This window comes from Pan paniscus, chromosome 12 (assembly GCF_029289425.2).
Source record: "Pan paniscus chromosome 12, NHGRI_mPanPan1-v2.0_pri, whole genome shotgun sequence".
Taxonomy (NCBI): domain Eukaryota; kingdom Metazoa; phylum Chordata; class Mammalia; order Primates; family Hominidae; genus Pan; species Pan paniscus.
Window position 1 is genome coordinate 52,934,965 of NC_073261.2, and position 16,809 is coordinate 52,951,773.

At 42.0% G+C, this 16,809-nt stretch overlaps 1 protein-coding gene across 1 annotated transcript in view; it reads right to left on the reverse strand.

Annotated features, from left to right (window-relative positions):
• ALMS1 (ALMS1 centrosome and basal body associated protein) overlaps positions 1-16,809 on the reverse strand; it is a gene marked incomplete at its 5' end in the record, with an annotated part of 232,273 nt that overhangs the window by 172,678 nt on the left and 42,786 nt on the right. Inside the window, one exon of the mRNA XM_034953388.2 lies at positions 13,111-13,273. Coding sequence (XP_034809279.2) covers positions 13,111-13,273 — 163 coding nt within the window. The remainder of the gene's footprint in view (positions 1-13,110; positions 13,274-16,809) is intronic.

Below are 16,809 nucleotides of genomic sequence, written 5' to 3' on the forward strand. Positions count from 1 at the left end.
AAAAATCTGAAATCCAAAATGCTCTAATGAGTATTTCCTTTGAATATTATGTCAGCAGTCAAAAAGTTCCAGATTTTGGACCATTCTGGATTGTGGCTTTTCAGATTAGGGATGCTCAACCTGTATTATATAATATACATTATAATAATAATACATAAAGTGCTTAGCAATGTGAACAAGCAATAAATGTCAGCTATTATTAATAGTTCAGGACGCGGGCTGCAGATTTTAGAAAAGTTAGGAAAGTTTCATGGCATAGGTGTCCCCACCTTCTGTGGCTTGAGATCCCTGAGTTTATTCAATATTGCCTGAGAAAGATCTTTACCTCGCTTCCCCCATATGATTATTTCTACCAACAACCAAAGACAATAGCACATCTAAGTCAAGTTTTCAAAACTCCAGTTGTCTTCTGGTCCCTGACAAAATGATATAAATTTGCTTTTCCCTCCACTTCCCTAGAAACCAAAAGACAAAAAAAAAAACTGAAAGGTAGAAAGTGAAAGGCAGACTAGCTAAGGACCTCCAGACTGGAGAACAACATGGCAATGACTTCCTCAGTTTTCTTTTTAACTCTCTTATATCTGAGGCTGGACCCTGGAGAGGCCTGCAGTGTGGAACTAAGACCAGAAATAGGAATAGGAATAGGAATAGTGGGAAGGAGAAAGGGAACAAAGGAGGGCAGAAAGAAGTCCAAGAAAAGCCTGCTGTCTGTGGGCCATGGACCAAGAAACGGGCAGCCCAGCAGACTTGGCAGACAGTCCCATCTCCCCACACCCTACTCCAACCCAGCAGCAACAGGTAGGCTTGCACCACCAGAACTGTAGTGCCAGCAAAAACCAGGCAGAGAGTCCCAACAGGTTTGGCATCTCCCTGTCCTCTAGCCAGTAACAAAAGAAGACCTAGGTCCACCATCTCCTAACTCTCCTGTGGTAAAAGACAGCTCAGGTAGGCACTTTCCTTCCCCAGTGGCACTGGCAAAAATTGAATGGGAAGTCCACCAGCATTGAGAAATCCAGAGAGTAGGTTCAAGGAAATGTTCTCCATCGCAGGGGCCCAGCATCCTACCTAGATGCATCAGGAGGCCTAGAAAAGCATTTTCTACCCCCATGAATGCCATCAACAAGAACCAAGTGGGTGACCCACTGACACCAGTTGGTCCAGGGGCAGGCCCAGGGAAATGTTCTCTACTCTGTGGGTTAGCATCTCCCCCTTCCCACACAGCACCAGCAGGCCTTGAGGAAGACCATTCCACCCACATAAGCATCACCAACAGGGACTGAGTGGGAGCCTCAATGGTACCACTGAAGTAGACCAGAATGCAACTCCCCTGAAAACTAAATTATCTTTGGGATCACAGCCACATAAACAGGCCAGAACCTATATGGAAAACCTAAACAGAGCAACTGCCTGCTAAACAGAAGATTATAAATAGGAATCAAAGTCTCCTAACATAATATCCAAAATGTCCAGGATATAATCAAAATTCATTTTTACCACTAAGAACCAGGAAAATCACAAACTGAGAAAAGACAATCAAGGCTGGCTGTGGTTGCTCACGCCTATAATCCCAGCACTTTGGGAGGCTGAGGTGGGTGGATCACTTAAGGTCAGGAGTTCAAGACCAGCCTGGCCAACATGATGAAACCCCGTCTCTACTAAAAATACAAAAAATTAGCTGGGCGTGGTAGCACACGCCCATGATTCCAGCTACTCGGGAGGCTGAGACACGAAAATTGCCTGAACCCCGGAAGCAGAGGTTGCAGTGAGCCAAGAGAGAGAGAAAGAGACAGCAAGAGAGAGAGAGAAAGACAGCGAACGCGCGAGAGAGGGAAAAGACGATCAAATGATGCAAACAAGATGAGTCAAATTCAAAGAAACAAAGTCTGAAAACATCCCAAATTTGATGAGACATAAACTTACAGATTAAAGAAAGTAAGTCAGCTCCAAACAGGAAAACCCAAAGAAATCCACACCAAGGGCCGGGTGCATTGGCTCACGCCTGTAATACAAGCACTTTGGGAGACTGAGGCAGGTGGATCACTTGAGGTCAGGAGTTCAAAGCCAGCCTGGCCAACATGGTGAAACCCTGTCTCTACTAAAAATATAAAACAATTAGCCAGGCGTGATGGCACACACCTGTAATCCCAGCTACTTAGGAGGCTGAGGCAGGAGAATGGCGTGAACCCGGGAGGCGGAGCTTGCAGTGAGCCAAGATAGCACCACTGCACTCCAGCCTGGGCGACAGAGCGAGACTCTGTCTCAAAAATAAATAAATAATTTTTAAAAATTAAAGTGAAATTCTAAAATATGTTCATGAAACCCACAGTAAGGCAAGACAAGAGAAACAGGAATAAAGTGAAAATAAATAATAAAATTGCAGACTTAAGGCATAATAGATCAATATTAACTTTAGGTATAAATTGTATAAATAAACAAACTACACCTGTAATCCCAGCACTTTGGGAGGCCAAGGCGGGTGGATCACAAGGTCAAGAGATGGAGACCATCCTGGCCAACATGGTGACACCCTGTCTCCACTAAAAATACAAAAATTAGCCTGGTATGGTGGTGTGCACCTATAGTCCCAGCTACTCAGGAGGCTGAGGCAGGAGAATCGCTTGAACCTGGGAGGTGGAGGTTGCAGTGAGCCGAGATCACGCCACTGTACTCCAGCCTGGTGACAGAGCAAGACTCCATCTCAAAATAAATAAACAAACAAACTAAAATACAGATATTAACAGAGAGGATTTTTTTTTAATGACCCAATTATATGATGTCTACAAAAAATTCACTTCAAACATAATGACATAGTAAGGTTGAAAGTAAAAGACAGATAAAAAGGCCGGGTACAGTGGCTCATGCCCGTAATCCCAGCACTTTGGAAAGTCAAGATGGGAGGATCAGGCTTTGAAAGGCCAGGAGCTGAAAACCAGCCTAGGCAACATAGCAAGACCTTGTCTCTACAAAAAAAAAAGATTAGCTGGGCATATTAGTGTGCATTTATAGTCCTAGCTACTCAGAGAGTGAGGCAGAAGGACTGCTTGAGCTCAGGAATTCAAGGCTGTGGAGCTATGATCATATCACTGCATTCCAGCCTGGGCAACAGAGTGAGACTTTATCTTTATTTAAAAAAAAAAAAAAAAAAAGAAGGAGGAGGAGGAGGAGAAAAAGAAAGAAGAAGAAAAAAGAGGAAGAAAGAGGAGGAGCAGGAGGAAGAAGAAGAAAAAAGAAGAAAAAAAGGAGGAGGAGAGGAAGAAGAGGAAGAAGAAGAAAGAAAAGAACTGTTCTATAGGAGTGGCTATATAAGATAATCTTCAGAACAAAGACAATTACGAGGGACAAAGAGAATTCTTACATAATTGTAAAGGATCAATCCACCAAGAAGACAAAGCAATCCTAAATGTTCGTGCAACAAAATCCAGTGTGATATAGTAAAGGCACTAAGAAATTGGAATGGAAACTGAAGAGGTAAGAACTAAATCAGAGTAAGAATTTAAACAAAATATCTGTCTTTTTTGGTATTTTCTATTGGCCTCTTTCTGCTATTGTATTCCATGAGGTACCATCCTTGACATTTTGCTTTTCTCTCTACCCATGCTCCTTCAGAAAGCTTAACTACTCTTACGGCATAATTTTAATCATGAATTATTTAAGATCTTCCAAATTTGTATTTCCTATTTCCCATTTGTTCAACTGGCTTTGAAGACACTTCAAACCAAATGATCTCCTGACAAATCAAACTCAGTATGTCCAAAACTAAATTCACTACCCTACTTTCTAATGGTGTCACCAATTCTTTTTCAATAATCCAGATCCAAACTTGTTTCCAATTTATCTTGTAATCTAAACTATTCAAATTATGTTAAGTGTAGCTACTTTACCTGATATGTAAATTATCTTGACTCATACTTTGGAGCCAATTTGAAATGAAGCTTGGCAGTTACTTTCTGCTTGTTATAAAATAGGACCCAGAGGTTTGCCAATAAAAAAAGAAGAAATCAGGGCAACTAATATCAAGGGACCATCTCAATACAATATGAATCAAACATGGACACAAATATTTCTTTCTTTTGCCTCCTCTTCACCCTATTGATGAGGGAGGGATTGCTGCCTGATAGTTCTGGATTGGCTAAATACAACACTGCACAGAGGAGACTGACGGTAGTTTATTAGTCACATATACTCACAGCTGGGGAAGACACAGGACATGCAGGGCCACACAGGGATTGTACATGGGAACAGAACGAGTAAACAGGAACCATAGGAGGCAGGCTTGTAGTAGCAAGAAAAGAGCGTGATTTTTTTTATTTCTGTAGGAGGGTGTGATTGGCTTGTTTGAATAATTTCACAGGTTAGCATGGGATGGAAATCTGAGGTTGAGTACCAGGTAGAATACAGGTGGTCTCGTTGATAGAAGAACTGGCTGTGTAGGAAGCCTCTCCACTGAGTAGAGGGCATATCTGGCAGGTAAACTTGTGGTTAGGCCCTTTGAGGACCTCGCAGTTTCAGATGTCAAGACTGTGCATAATATTAAATCTTAATGTCAGCCCATACAGCACAATACTACTCTGAGAGATAAGTGAGGAGCTCAGGATCTTACTGGTAGAAATGAGATGTACCATTTTAACCAAATAATTAAAATGGTACAACTGGGTATATCAGTAGATATAATCCATAAAGTAACAAGGCAGAATGGAAGGGATGTCATGGGAGAAAGGCTGTAAAGAAAGAACACTGGCTGTTGATGTTAGCTAATAAGTGAAAAAGAAACAACACAAGAAGCAACCTACCTTCACCCAGTCCCCACTTATAGAGTGGAAGATTTATCCCAACCTGAGAATACCAAGCTCTAATCACCCCTACCCCCAGCTCACTTGTAGGTGGAGTGAGGGTCCACTCCAGGAGAGGCAATCCAAGAACAGGGACTGACTACTACCCCTTTCAGCATCACAATCATAGAGAAGGGGTGTGTTATTCCAAGAGAAGTAGACCAATGAACCTGCCCCCAGATACAAGCAGTGCCACAAAGCTTCTGCCCAGCAGAGGCAATCCATAAGAACAGAGAGCTCCACACATCTCCATAAGGAGAATGACTTTGTTTGAAACAGAGCATAAAAAGCTCAAGCCTAAGGACACTGACAAAAACAATGGAGATCTTGGTGGTGAGCAATTAAGAACTAATCCAAACCAGACACTAAATAACGAAACAACAAAAATATCAAACGTTACCAGCCCAGAGAAGGGATCAATATCCAGAGCTGCAACAAGATATTATCCAAAACGTCCAGTTTAGAACAATAACAGAAAAGTAAGATGTGCAAAAGAAAGTGTGACCCCTTCACAGGGGGAACAAAATAGGCAAATATACCTTTCAGAGGGCACACACATTGGGCTTAGCCAGTAACAATTAAAAGCAGCTATTATAAACATATTCAAAGGGAAGAAAAGGATGCTTAAAGAATTAAAGATAGGTATGATGGCAAAGTCACATCAAATACAGAATAAAAGACAGAACTTAGAAAATAACAAAATGGAAATTCTAAGGCTGAAAAGTACAGTAACTGAAGTGAAAAATTCACTAGAGGCTCAACAGTAGATATGGACAGACGGAAGAAAAAAATCAGCAAACATCAAGATAAATGAATAGAGACTATGCAAACTGAAGAAAAGAAAGAAGAAAGAAAAACAAACAAAGGCTTAGAGACCAGTGAGACAAGATTAGGGGTGCTGATATATGTGGACTGTGATGCAAGAGATGATAACTGGGCAAAAAAGAGAAAGAAGCAGAAAAAATCCTCAAAGAAATGATGGCTGAAAACTTCCCAAATGAGACAAAAGATATTAACTATACATCTGACAAGTTCAGTGAGCTCAAAGTAGAATAAACACAGAGATTCACAGAGAGACATATCATAATCAAGATACTGAAAGTGAAAGACAAAGAGCGTATCTTGGAAGCAACAAGAGAAAACAAATTACATACAAGAGAACATGAATAAGATAACAGCTGACTTCTCATCCAAAACTATGAAGGCCAGAAGATAGTGAAGAGACATATTCAAAGTGCTGAAAAGAAAAAGACTATCAACCAAGAATTCCAAGCCCAGCAAAACTATCTTTCAAAAAGATGAAATAAAAACATGCCAGATACATAAAACAGGGAACTTGCAGATCCACCTTACAAGAAATAACATAGGAAGTTCCAAAGGCTGAAAAACAAGTAACACCAGATAGTAGTAACATTTTCTTTTTTTTTTTTTTTATTCATACATTTTATTGCTGTATAATATTCCATTGTATGAACAAACATGGCTGCTCAACAAGGTCTGATCTGAGGCTATATTTTAAAAGTAGATAACATCAGGCACAATACCAATTAATTAGATGACTTGTTGAGGATGACCAAGATAGTAAAGATCTAGTTGCTTACACTAGAAAAAGAGAAGGCTTGGGGCAAAGAGGAAAAAAAGTCACAGCTATTTTAAAATTTTTAAAGAGCTATTATGTAGAAGAGGAATTGAAACTATTCTCTGCACTTTCAGAGGGCAGAATCAGAACCAATAGGGAGATAGCATAAATAAGTATATTCTGGCCATCTTGTTTACTATATTCTTGTCCTTACCATCCCATAAAGTTGGAGATAATCTGGTCAGATAGGCATGCTGTAGCAGCACTAAATATAGATAAACTAAAATGATCTGCATGACTAGCAGCCTGAGCCAAGGCTTCCAAACACAATAAAAGGATTCTAGAAATAATCCTTAGCATTCTCTGCATGCTTTCCTTTGAGAGAAACTTTTCAGCTGGAGCAAGCAGAGGCAAATCGGTAGGCTAGGAACTGTAGTAGGTACTGACTAGTGTCAAGAGAACTAAAAATGTGGAGACCTCTGAATTGAAAAATCAGGATGCCATTTGAGTTTCACACTAATCTTAAAAGTCATTCCCTATACCAGATCATGTTGGGAATCTTTCTAACAAAAAGGTGACCTTGAATATATAAAGTCTGAGAAAAAAGAGAGCAGAAATTTCTTTTTTTTTTTTTTTTTGTCTTGCATGTTTTTGGTATTTTTCTTTTTTCTTTTTTTTTTTTTTTAATTGATCATTCTTGGGTGTTTCTCGCAGAGGGGGATCTGGCAGGGTCACAGGACAATAGTGGAGGGAAGGTCAGCAGATAAACAAGTGAACAAAGGTCTCTGGTTTTCCTAGGCAGAGGACCCTGCGGCCCTCCGCATTGTTTGTGTCCCTGGGTACTTGAGATCAGGGAGTGGTGATGACTCTTAACGAGCATGCCGCCTTCAAGCATCTGTTTAACAAAGCACATCTTGCACCACCCTTAATCCATTCAACCCTGAGTGGACACAGCACATGTTTCAGAGAGCACAGGGTTGGGGGCAAGGTCACAGATCAACATGATCCCAAGGCAGAAGAATTTTTCTTAGTACAGAACAAAATGAAAAGTCTCCCATGTCTACCTCTTTCTACACAGACACAGCAACCATCCGATTTCTCAATCTTTTCACCACCTTTCCCCCTTCTTTCTATTCCACAAAACCGCCATTGTCATCATGGCCCGTTCTCAATGAGCTGTTGGGTACACCTCCCAGACGGGGTGGTGGCCAGGCAGAGGGGCTCCTCGCTTCCCAGTAGGGGCGGCCGGGCAGAGGGGCCCCTCACCTCCCGGACGAGGCCGGGCGGGGGGCTGACCCCCCCACCTCCCTCCCGGACGGGGTGGCTGGCCGGGCGGGGGGCTGACCCCCCAACCTCCCTCCCGGACGGGGCGGCTGGCCGGGCGGGGGGCTGAGCCCCCCACCTCCCTCCCGGATGGGGCGGCTGGCCGGGCGGGGGGGGCTGACCCCCCCCCACCTCCCTCCCGGCCGGGGCGGCTGGCCGGGCAGAGGGGCTCCTCACTTCCCAGTAGGGGTGGCCGGGCAGAGGCGCCCCTCACCTCCCGGACGGGGTGGCTGGCCGGGTGGGGGGCTGAGCCCCCCACCTCCCTCCTGGATGGGGCGGCTGGCCGGGCGGGGGGCTGACCCCCCCACCTCCCTCCCAGATGGGGCGGCTGGCCGGGCGGGGGGCTGACCCCCCCACCTCCCTCCCGGACGGGGCAGCTGGCCGGGCAGAGGGGCTCCTCACTTCCCAGTAGGGGCGGCCGGGCAGAGGCGCCCCTCACCTCCCGGACGGGGCGGCTGGCCGGGTGGGGGGTTGATCCCCCAACCTCCCTCCCGGACGGGGCGGCTGGCCGGGCAGAGGGGCTCCTCACTTCCCAGATGGGGTGGCTGGCCGGGCAGGGGGCTGACCCCCCCACCTCCCTCCCGGACGGGGCGGCTGGCCAGGCGGGGGGCTGACCCACCTCCCTCCCGGACGGGGCGCTGGCCTGGCAGGGGGCTGACCCCCACCTCCCTCCCGGACGGGGTGGCTGCCGGGCGGAGACGCTCCTCACTTCCCAGACAGGGTGGCAGCCGGGCGGTGGGGCTCCTCACTTCTCAGACGGGGCGGTTGCCAGGCGGAAGGTCTCCTCATTTCTCAGACGGGGCGGCCGGGCAGAGACGCTCTTCACCTCCCAGACGGGGTCGCGGCCTGGCCGAGGCGCTCCTCACATCCCAGACGGGGCGGCGGGGCAGAGGCACTCCCCACATCTCAGACGATGGGCGGCCGGGCAGAGACGCTCCTCACTTCCTAGATGGGATGGCGGCCGGGAAGAGGCGCTCCTCACTTCCCAGGTGGGATGGCGGCTGGGCAGAGACGCTCCTCACTTTCCAGAGAGGGCAGCCAGGCCGAGGGGCTCCTCACATCCCAGACGATGGGCGGCCAGGCAGAGACGCTCCTCACTTCCCAGACGGGGTGGCGGCCGGGCAGAGGCTGCAATCTCCGCACTTTGAGGGGCCAAGGCAGGCGGCTGGGAGGTGGAGGCCGTAGCGAGCCGAGATCACGCCACTGCACTCCAGCCTGGGCACCATTGAGCACTGAGTTAACGAGACTCCGTCTGCAATCCCAGCACCTCGGGAGGCCGAGGCTGGCGGATCACTCGCGGCTAGGAGCTGGAGACCAGTCCGGCCAACACAGTGAAACCCCGTCCCCACCAAAAAAACACGAAAACCAGTCAGGCGTGGCGGCGCGCGCCTGCAATCGCAGGCACTCGGCAGGCTGGGGCAGGAGAATCAGGCAGGGAGGCTGCAGCAAGGCGAGATGGCAGCAGTACAGTCCAGCTTTGGCCCAGCATGAGAGGGAGACCGTGGAAAGGAGAGGGAGAAGGAGAGGGAGAGGGAGACGGGAGAGGGAGACGGGAGACGGGAGACGGGAGACGGAGACGGGAGAGGGAGACGGGAGAGGGAGACGGGAGAGGGAGAGGGAGATGGGAGAGGGAGACGGGGCAGTAGTAACATTTTCATAACAAAACAAATAGTGCTAGTAAAAATAACTACATCGGTAACTACAAAAAGACATACTTCATTTCCTGTATTCTGTTAACTGATTTAAAAAGCAATTTGAAAATATATAAAGCAGGCTGGCATGGTGGCTCACACGTGTAATCCCAGCACTTTGGGAGGCCAAGGTGGGAGGACTGCTTGAGCCCAGGAGTTCAAGACTAATAACATAGTGAGATCCCATCTCTACCAAAAAAATTTTTTGAAAAATTAGCTCAGTGTAGTGGTACACACCTGTGGGCCTCACAACAGAGGAGGCTGAGGCAGGAGGATCACTTGAGCTCAGGTTAGAGTGAGCTATGATCATGCCACTGCAATCTAACCTGGGCAACAGAGCAAGTCCCCGACTAAAAAAAAAAACAAAAACTTAAAGGCATTTATATACGTGTGTGAGTAGTATGTATAACAATAATAGCACCAAAAAAAAAGAGGGAATAGAGCTATACGGGAGTAAAGTTTCTGTATCATACTAGAATTAAGTTAGTATAAATTAAATCAGAAGTATATTCTGATAAGATAAATATTATAAGCTCCAGAGTAATCACTAAGAATATAACTTAAAAAAAAACTACCTAGAAAATCATTTTAAAAACTAAACTGAAAGTGTCATACTAGAAAATATTCACTTCATGCAATAATAAAAGAGGAACAGAGAAAGGACACAAGACACATGAAAAACCAAACGTAAGCCAGAAAATGTGAATCCAATCACATCAATAATGACATTAAATGCAAACAGATTAAATAATCACATCACAAGGCAAAAACAGATAGAATTTTAAAATTAAAAACTCAAGATTTAACTATATGCTCTTTACAGCAGATACATCATTTTTGATAATACAAATAGGTTGAAAGTAGAGGGATTTTAAAAGATAAGCCATACAAACAGCAACCATAAGAGCTGAAGTGTCTATTCTAACCTAAGACAAAACAGACTTTAAAACAAAAAAAAAAGTTACTCAAAATAAGGAGGAACAATTTATAACAATTAAAAGGTCAATTCTAATTAGTCGGGCATGGTGGGCACACGCCTATAGTCCCAGCTACTCAGGAGGCTGAGGCACGAGAGTCGCTGGAACCCAGAAGGCGGAGGTTGCAGTGAGCCACGCACTGCATTTCAGCCTGGGCAACAGAACAAGACTCTGTCTCCAAAAAAAGGTCAATTCATCAGGAATATATAACAATTATAAACATATATGGATCTAACATCATAATGTCAAAATATGTGAAGCAAATCTGAGAGAAAAAAAGGGAGAAATAGACAATTAAACAAAAAGAGTTGAAGACTTCAATACCCTTCTTTTGAAAATGGAGAAAACAGCTAGTCAGAAGACAAACAAGGAAACAGAAAATTTGAACAACTAAACCCACTAGAGCTGAAAGACATCTATAGAACACACCACCTAACAACAGCAGAATACACATTCTTCTCAAGTACAAACTGTACATTCTACAGAATAAACTACATGCTAAAACATAAAACGAGCCTCAATAAAACTTAAAAAGACAGAAATCATACAAAGTATGTTTTCCAACAAAAACTGAACCAGATGAAACATAATAACAGAAGGAAATTAAACAACACATTCCTAAATAACCAAAGGGTAAATGTAGAAAAATCACAATGTAAACTAGAAAATAAGTTTAGATGAACTAAAACAAAAATATAATAAACCAAAACTTAAGACATGCAGCTAACACAGTGCTTAGGAATTTATCAATTTGTATACATATTTGTAATAATAAGAAGAAAGAGCTTAAATCAATAACCTAACTGTCCACCTTAAAAAACAGAATAAAAGCACAAACTAAACCCAAAGCAAATGGAAGGAAGGAAAAATAATGACTAGAATGAAAATAAATGAAACAAAAATCAGAAAAGAAAAATAAAGATTAGAAAAAAATAAAGAAACCAGTTTATTTGAAAAAATCAGCAAAATTGACAAAATTTAACTAGATTCACCAAAGGGAGAACAAAAGAAGGGGAAAACTTAAGTTACTAAAATCAGGAATGAAAGAGAGGGCATTATAACTAACCTTACTGAAATGAAAGAGATTACAAGGGAATATTATGAACAGATATATGTAAACAGATAACCTAGCTAAATGGACAAATTCTATTTAAGACACAAATTGCAAAAGCTGATTGATGAAAAATATAAAATCTAAATAGACTTATGGCAAGGAAAGAGATGAAATTAGTAATTTAAAAACTTCCTACAAAGAACAGCCCAGGTAGTTTCACAGTAAATTCTATTCAAAAACAATTAATACCAATCCTTTCCAAACTCTTCCAAGTGATCCTCCCACCTCAGCCTCCCAAAGTACTGAGATTACAAACATAAGACACTGTACCTGACCCAAAATTTTATTTACTCCAGTAATTTTTATTCAATTTCTACCATCCAATCCCAGGGCTATTTAATGGATTTCATCACCCTTCAAACTGATCCTCATTTAAATCTACTTATTCAATCTGACCAAAATTACCTATTCTTCTAGTGCTCTCAGTAACTTATTCCCACCTCATCTAATCAACTTCATAAAGAAATCTCTGGTCCTTCTATTTTCTCCTAGAATAACAACTCTTCTGGCTTCTCTTTCCCTATGTAGGCTGAAACCAATAGGTGATCAACTCTTCTCTCTTTGACTGCTATCCTTCTACCATACCCATTCAATGTATTCCTGAACCAAGGATCAATACTGTAATTCATTATCTCCATTCCTGAGTGTTAGCAGGAAAAACAAATCAGAGATTCTATACTGGCTGACAATATTATAAAATCATTATCACTAACCTGAGCTGACTTCTCAGAATTGCCCTCCAATCCTTTTACTTTCCCTTGGTCAGCTCCATCTCAAATTCACTTCAACATAAACTGTAAGTCTTCACCAAACCACTCTCCTCAACGCCTCTAACCTAATTCCACCACTACTCACCTCCCTCAGCAGATAATCTTGCTTTTACCTCAAAATTGATTTCTCTCAATTTCCTCTCTACAAACTTATCTGCATCCACTCTTGTCATCTTGGGCTCAATCAATTCCTTTTTCCCTTCAAGTCACACAAAGGAATAAACAGATTCTAACATCAGACTCCTCCATATAATTCAGTTCTAAACACTGTCATGTAGAATGCGACGAAAAACCAAATGATTCCTCTAATAAAACATCAGGGGATTTGTGATGGTCTGAATGTTTGTGTCTCCCCCGAAAAGTATAGGTTGAAATCCTAATCCCCAAGGTGATGAAATTAAGGAGGTAAGGCTTTTGGAAAGCAATTAGATCATGAGGACACAGGCCGCATGTTTGGGATTAGTGCCCATTATAAAAAACGACTCCAGAGAGACCCCCTGCCCCTTCCACCACGGGAGGGCACAGAGGAACATGTCATCTATGACAAACAGGCCCTCACAAGACACTGAATCTCCCAGCACTTGATCTTGGAACCAGCCTCTAGAACTGCAAGAAACAAATTTCTGTTGTTTATAAGCCACACTTAAAGTACTAAGATATTTTTGTAATAGCAGTCTAAAGAGACTAAGACAGGATTTATAAACACATCTAATCTGAAGTATAATTATTATAGATATTAAAAAATACAAAATTAGATAGACCTAACAAGATATTTTTTCACAAGGTATCCGTAAGTAGGACATTTACTATCTCCTTTTTCTACATACCTGCTTTTAAATGTTTAGGAGCCTTTGGCACAGTGTCAGGAGACATCCTCAACATTCTGAGATCTGAAGAGTGATATTCCGACTCTCTTGTTGGCTTATGTGGAACAAATGAAGGCAATAAAAATGAAAAAGACTCATTAATGCCCAGATTAGAATGACGCACCTACGAAGAAATGAAGAAAGTAAGATATTAATTTCAAACCTCATCTGCTAAAAATAATCCCTCATTTTTACAAAGAGGAACACTGAGAAGTTACACTAGTTACTTAAGATCATAATCTCAAACCTTCTGAATTCATATATAGTCATATTTTATTGGGTCAACTCTAGAAGACTAAATCATCCTGAGGGCTTAGAAATCTGTCTAGATAAAATATTATAGATAGTATGCTTAGAAGTGTTCTGTTACTCAGAAGTTTGCTCCTTATGATCATTGCAGAATTTGAACCATGGGATTATTCTGGACAAGCTCAGGTATTTCTTTTTAAGGTAGAGAGGTGCACTGTGGGCAAGAAAGAGTAAGAAGGAAAAAGAAAACAGGAATATTTTCTAGAAACTCACAAATGTTTAGAAGAAAAATGAGAGTATCAAAGAACTATAACTGTGATCGGTTACCAACAAGCATAAGTCCTCAAACTTCTTAAAACAAAAGTAGTGGAGACTATAAATTGGTAGTGAAGTAAAGGGTAACTGCTCAAAAAGAAGTTCCTAATGTTTCATCAAGTCAAAGTCCTTGCTAGAAAAGAAATTAGAAACCAATATTGGTGACATTAATACCTAAACATGTACAACTTTTCACCAAATTCACAGTGCACCCTCACATAAAAATATATATCATTTTTAGGTTGTCTTTATTTCCCTAAAAAGATTATTTCAGTCACATCTTCTCAGGATGAAGTCTAAAAATGTACAGAAGCATGAATTTTTCTAACCTCTTTCATCAATTTTTCATTGTGTAGTAATGAACATTCTTAAGAAGCCATTTGAAGTGTGGAAATGAACATTCCATATCTATTTCTATATCTACATCTACTGCCCATACAGGTTTCTCTACTTTTCAACTGGTGAAGATTTTGTACCCATCAAGGGACATTTGACAGTGCCTGGAAACATTTTTTGCTGTCATAACTTGTGAGGGGAGGGGATATTACTAGTATCTAGTGAATAGAGGCCAGGGATGGATGCTGCAAAACATCCTACAATACGCAGGAAACACGCCTCCCACCATAACAAAGAATTATCCAACTCAAAATGATAAGGCTGCTAAGAAGCCCTGCTCTCCACATAGCACAAAGTTCATAGTTTTCAATTACCTCACTCCTACAGGAAACTTCTCTGAAGTACAGGCTATATATATACACATATATACATACACATAAATATACATAAATATATATGCATATATATAATATGCAGTCATAGATCACTTAATGATGTGGATATGTTCTGAGAAATGTGCTGTCAGGCAATTTTGTTGTTGTGCAAACATCACAGAGTGACTTACACAAACCTACAACTGTGTAGCCTACTACACACCTAGGCTATATGGTCTAGCCTACTGCTTCCAGGATACAAACCTATCAGCATGTTACTGTTCTAAATACTGTAGGCAACTGTAACACAATGGCATTTGCGTATCTAAACATAGGAAAGGTACAGTAAAAATACAGTATTTTAATCTTATGGGACTACCATCATATATGCAGTCTGTCATTAACTGAAATATCATTATGTGGCATGACCATATATAATATATAGACACTTGTGAGAGACAGTGTGTGTTTATAGTTTATAGCAGTTTTTCTTCTACAGCTTTCAAACACAGAAAGAAAAATTTTTATTACAAGCTTGACGTCAAAAAAATTTCATTATGTTAAAGTTTCAAAATATAGAACTATTAAAGTAGGTAATACCGGCCGGGCACATTGGTTCACGCCTGTAATCCCAGCACTCTGGGAGGCCAAGGTGGCGGATCACGAAGTCAGGAGATCTAGACCATCCTGGCTAACACGGTGAAACCCTGTCTCTACTAAAAATACAAAAAATTAGCCGGGCATGGGGGCGGGCACCTGTAGTCCAAGCTACTCAGGAGGCTGAGGCAGGAGAATGGTGTGAACCCGGGAGGCGGAGCTTGCAGTGAGCTGAGACCGCACCACTGCATTCCAGCCTGGGCAACAGTGGGAGACTCTGTCTCAAAAAAAAAAAAAAAAAGTAGGTAATACAAAAGAAAATGTAAAATGAAAAATATGAGAAATATTTATTTAAGAAACCAGCAGATCTTCATTGCTAATTGAAAATGGAAAGAACCAGGAGAAAACAGAAATCAAGAGTAGTTTATCTTCCCAATGTTTAATCAATAATGAAAGAATGAAAGATGACCAAGAAACCAGAAAAATACTAATACCTTTCATAAAAACTCAGGAACTCTACAAGTCAGTCTAATTTTAGGAAAAACATGAGTTATTTTGCTATAGAGCAAGTTGAATTTGGGGTGATGACAATGTTCACAAGAAAACATGCAAAATAAATTAGACAAATATTAGGGTATAAAAACAGAGGTGATAATCATCCACACAGAGACAGGCAACTAGGTCTCCAAAGGTGGGGGGATATGAAGGGGAGAGAAAAGAAATCTAAGGCTTAAACCTTAAATAATTTTTAGAGTTAAATGGCCAAAACAAGAGGTACTAAAATAGCATATTAGGCCAGGCACGGTGGCTCACGCCTGTAACCCCAGCACTTTGGGAGGCTGAGGCAGGTGGCTCACCTGAGGTCAGGAATTCGAGACTAGCCTGTCCAACATGGTGAAACCCCGTCTCTACTAAAAAGACAAAAAATTAGCCAGGCATAGTGGCAGGCACCTGTAATCCCAGCTACTTGGGACGCTGCAGCAGGACAACTGCTTAAACCCAGGAGATGGAGGTTGCAGTGAGCTGAGATTGTGCCATTGCACTCCAGCCTGGATGACAAGAGCAAAACTCTGCCTCAAAAAAAAAAGCATATTAATTATGTGCTGCTACCAAGAACAAGGAGAAAGAAAAACAAAATAATGATAGAAAGTAGGAAACCACCAGAGACTCTAGTAGTCTAGTTTCAGCAAAGTGAAGAGAACTAACAACCAGGCACCATATAAATGCTATATAACTTACCCCATTTAATAGTACGATGTATAAGGTTATTACTATTCCTATTTCCTTATGCAGATCAGGAAAGTGATCCTCTGAAGTCATTTGCTCAAGACACAAGGCTAACAAAGTAACTGAACTGGATTTTGACTCAAAATTTCTATGTTCTTTTCACAGTTCCAAGCTGCATCATACATACGTGGATACCCAAATAATCATTTATGAGGAGTAGATATAAAAGTGAACCAAGTAACTATGAATGACTCTTCTGTGACACAGATGAGGAGCATAAGGAAAAACCAAGGAGCAAGCAAGCCCCTGAAAGCAAGCTAAGCCATGCAGAAAAAGTACTACCACATCTGGCTCCTTGCTTTTCTGATATTGACATTAAATAACTCCTAGATCTAAGACTAAGACAGATAGAGCTACAACTGAAAGACAATACAGGGAATAATAGCATCTTCCTTAGATTGAAAGAATAATACTTCAGGCTATATTTAAGGACAGATTAAAATTTAGAGCAGTGGTCAAAGCTAGTCTCTGCACATTAACTGAACCTATATATCTTTTTTTT